The sequence below is a fragment of the Penaeus monodon genome, chromosome 21, assembly GCF_015228065.2.
Source record: "Penaeus monodon isolate SGIC_2016 chromosome 21, NSTDA_Pmon_1, whole genome shotgun sequence".
Classification (NCBI taxonomy): Eukaryota; Metazoa; Arthropoda; class Malacostraca; order Decapoda; family Penaeidae; genus Penaeus; species Penaeus monodon.
In genome coordinates this window covers 2,985,499-2,986,545 of record NC_051406.1, presented here as the reverse complement: position 1 = coordinate 2,986,545, position 1,047 = coordinate 2,985,499, and the positions used below count along the sequence as shown (strand labels likewise).

The 1,047-nt window shown below is 47.5% G+C and overlaps 1 protein-coding gene across 1 annotated transcript in view; it reads left to right on the top strand.

The window, feature by feature from the left end:
• Positions 1-721: 721 nt before the first annotated feature.
• The window catches only part of LOC119586105, a gene marked incomplete in the record, with an annotated part of 12,256 nt that continues 11,930 nt past the window's right edge, over positions 722-1,047 (top strand). Inside the window, 1 exon segment of the mRNA XM_037934797.1 lies at positions 722-821. Within this exon segment, the coding sequence (XP_037790725.1) occupies positions 800-821 (22 nt within the window).

Sequence of the window (1,047 nt, the reverse complement as noted above, 5' to 3'; positions counted from 1 at the left end):
TATTGCAAGGCATTTACTCTTAAGAATAGCCTGACGTTTAAATGCACCTCAACCTGCAGTCCCACGTGTTAACCCGGAGGGGAAAAAAATTAAAGACCCCATCTTGACCCCTGGCTCTTCACAGCACAAACAGTTTATTAAATGATAGCATTGTGTGTGCGCGCCTGTGTCTCCATTAAAATGCAGTCATGGGTTGGGATTAGCTAATGAGTCTCGAGTCTACAAAGGGAAAATAGGCGTGGTAATGGTCATCACGAAGGGTTAACCCGAAGGCACCTGCGCTTTGACCTTTTTTTTCTTTTGAAAGTTTGAAAAGCCGCTTGATGTTCGAGTTTGTAATTGTTATATGCGCTTGTGTCAATTTCTTTTCGGCCGTTTGGAGGTAGGTTGCGGGTGCTTATGAGACTCTAACTAAATTATCGGAGCCGTAGGTGTTTTGAATATTACTGATGAGGTACTGTGTAATAAAAATGATAAGAAAAGGTAACAAAATGGGCAAATGTCGCTCTGCGTTTGAAACACTCGAGGAACTGTTTACGTGGATGCCTTTGTGACTGTACGACGATTTCCAAAATTAATACCCCAGCCTTACCCTGAAAGAATGCACGAAACTCCACCACCATAGGCTTGAAAAGTCACACGGCTTATGAGCCAACTGTAAGGACATGCGAAGGACCCCACAGCCCTTCCTGATATTCGCCAGGGCCATTAAACGCGAAACCGCTCCCCGTCCGGCAACACCGCGGGCTGTGTTGGAAGCGGCGACTGGCGGGAGACAGTTGGCCGACGCGAATCTGAAATGAATCGTCAAATATCTCAAGGTACGTTGGCCATACGCCCGTGACAACACCGCCCACGGGGAGAACACTTGTTGCAGATCTTGGCCTCGTTGCAACTTCTGTGGTGGACGCGAGCTGCTTGGAGAATAAACGCGATCTCCGTCCGTGGGTGATTCTCCTACTGCTTTCTCCTCTTCGTCTCTCGGGTCTTCCCTTCCGCTTCTCCTCATTTGCCTCTTTTTAAATTCCCCTTCCGTTTTCTTTATCC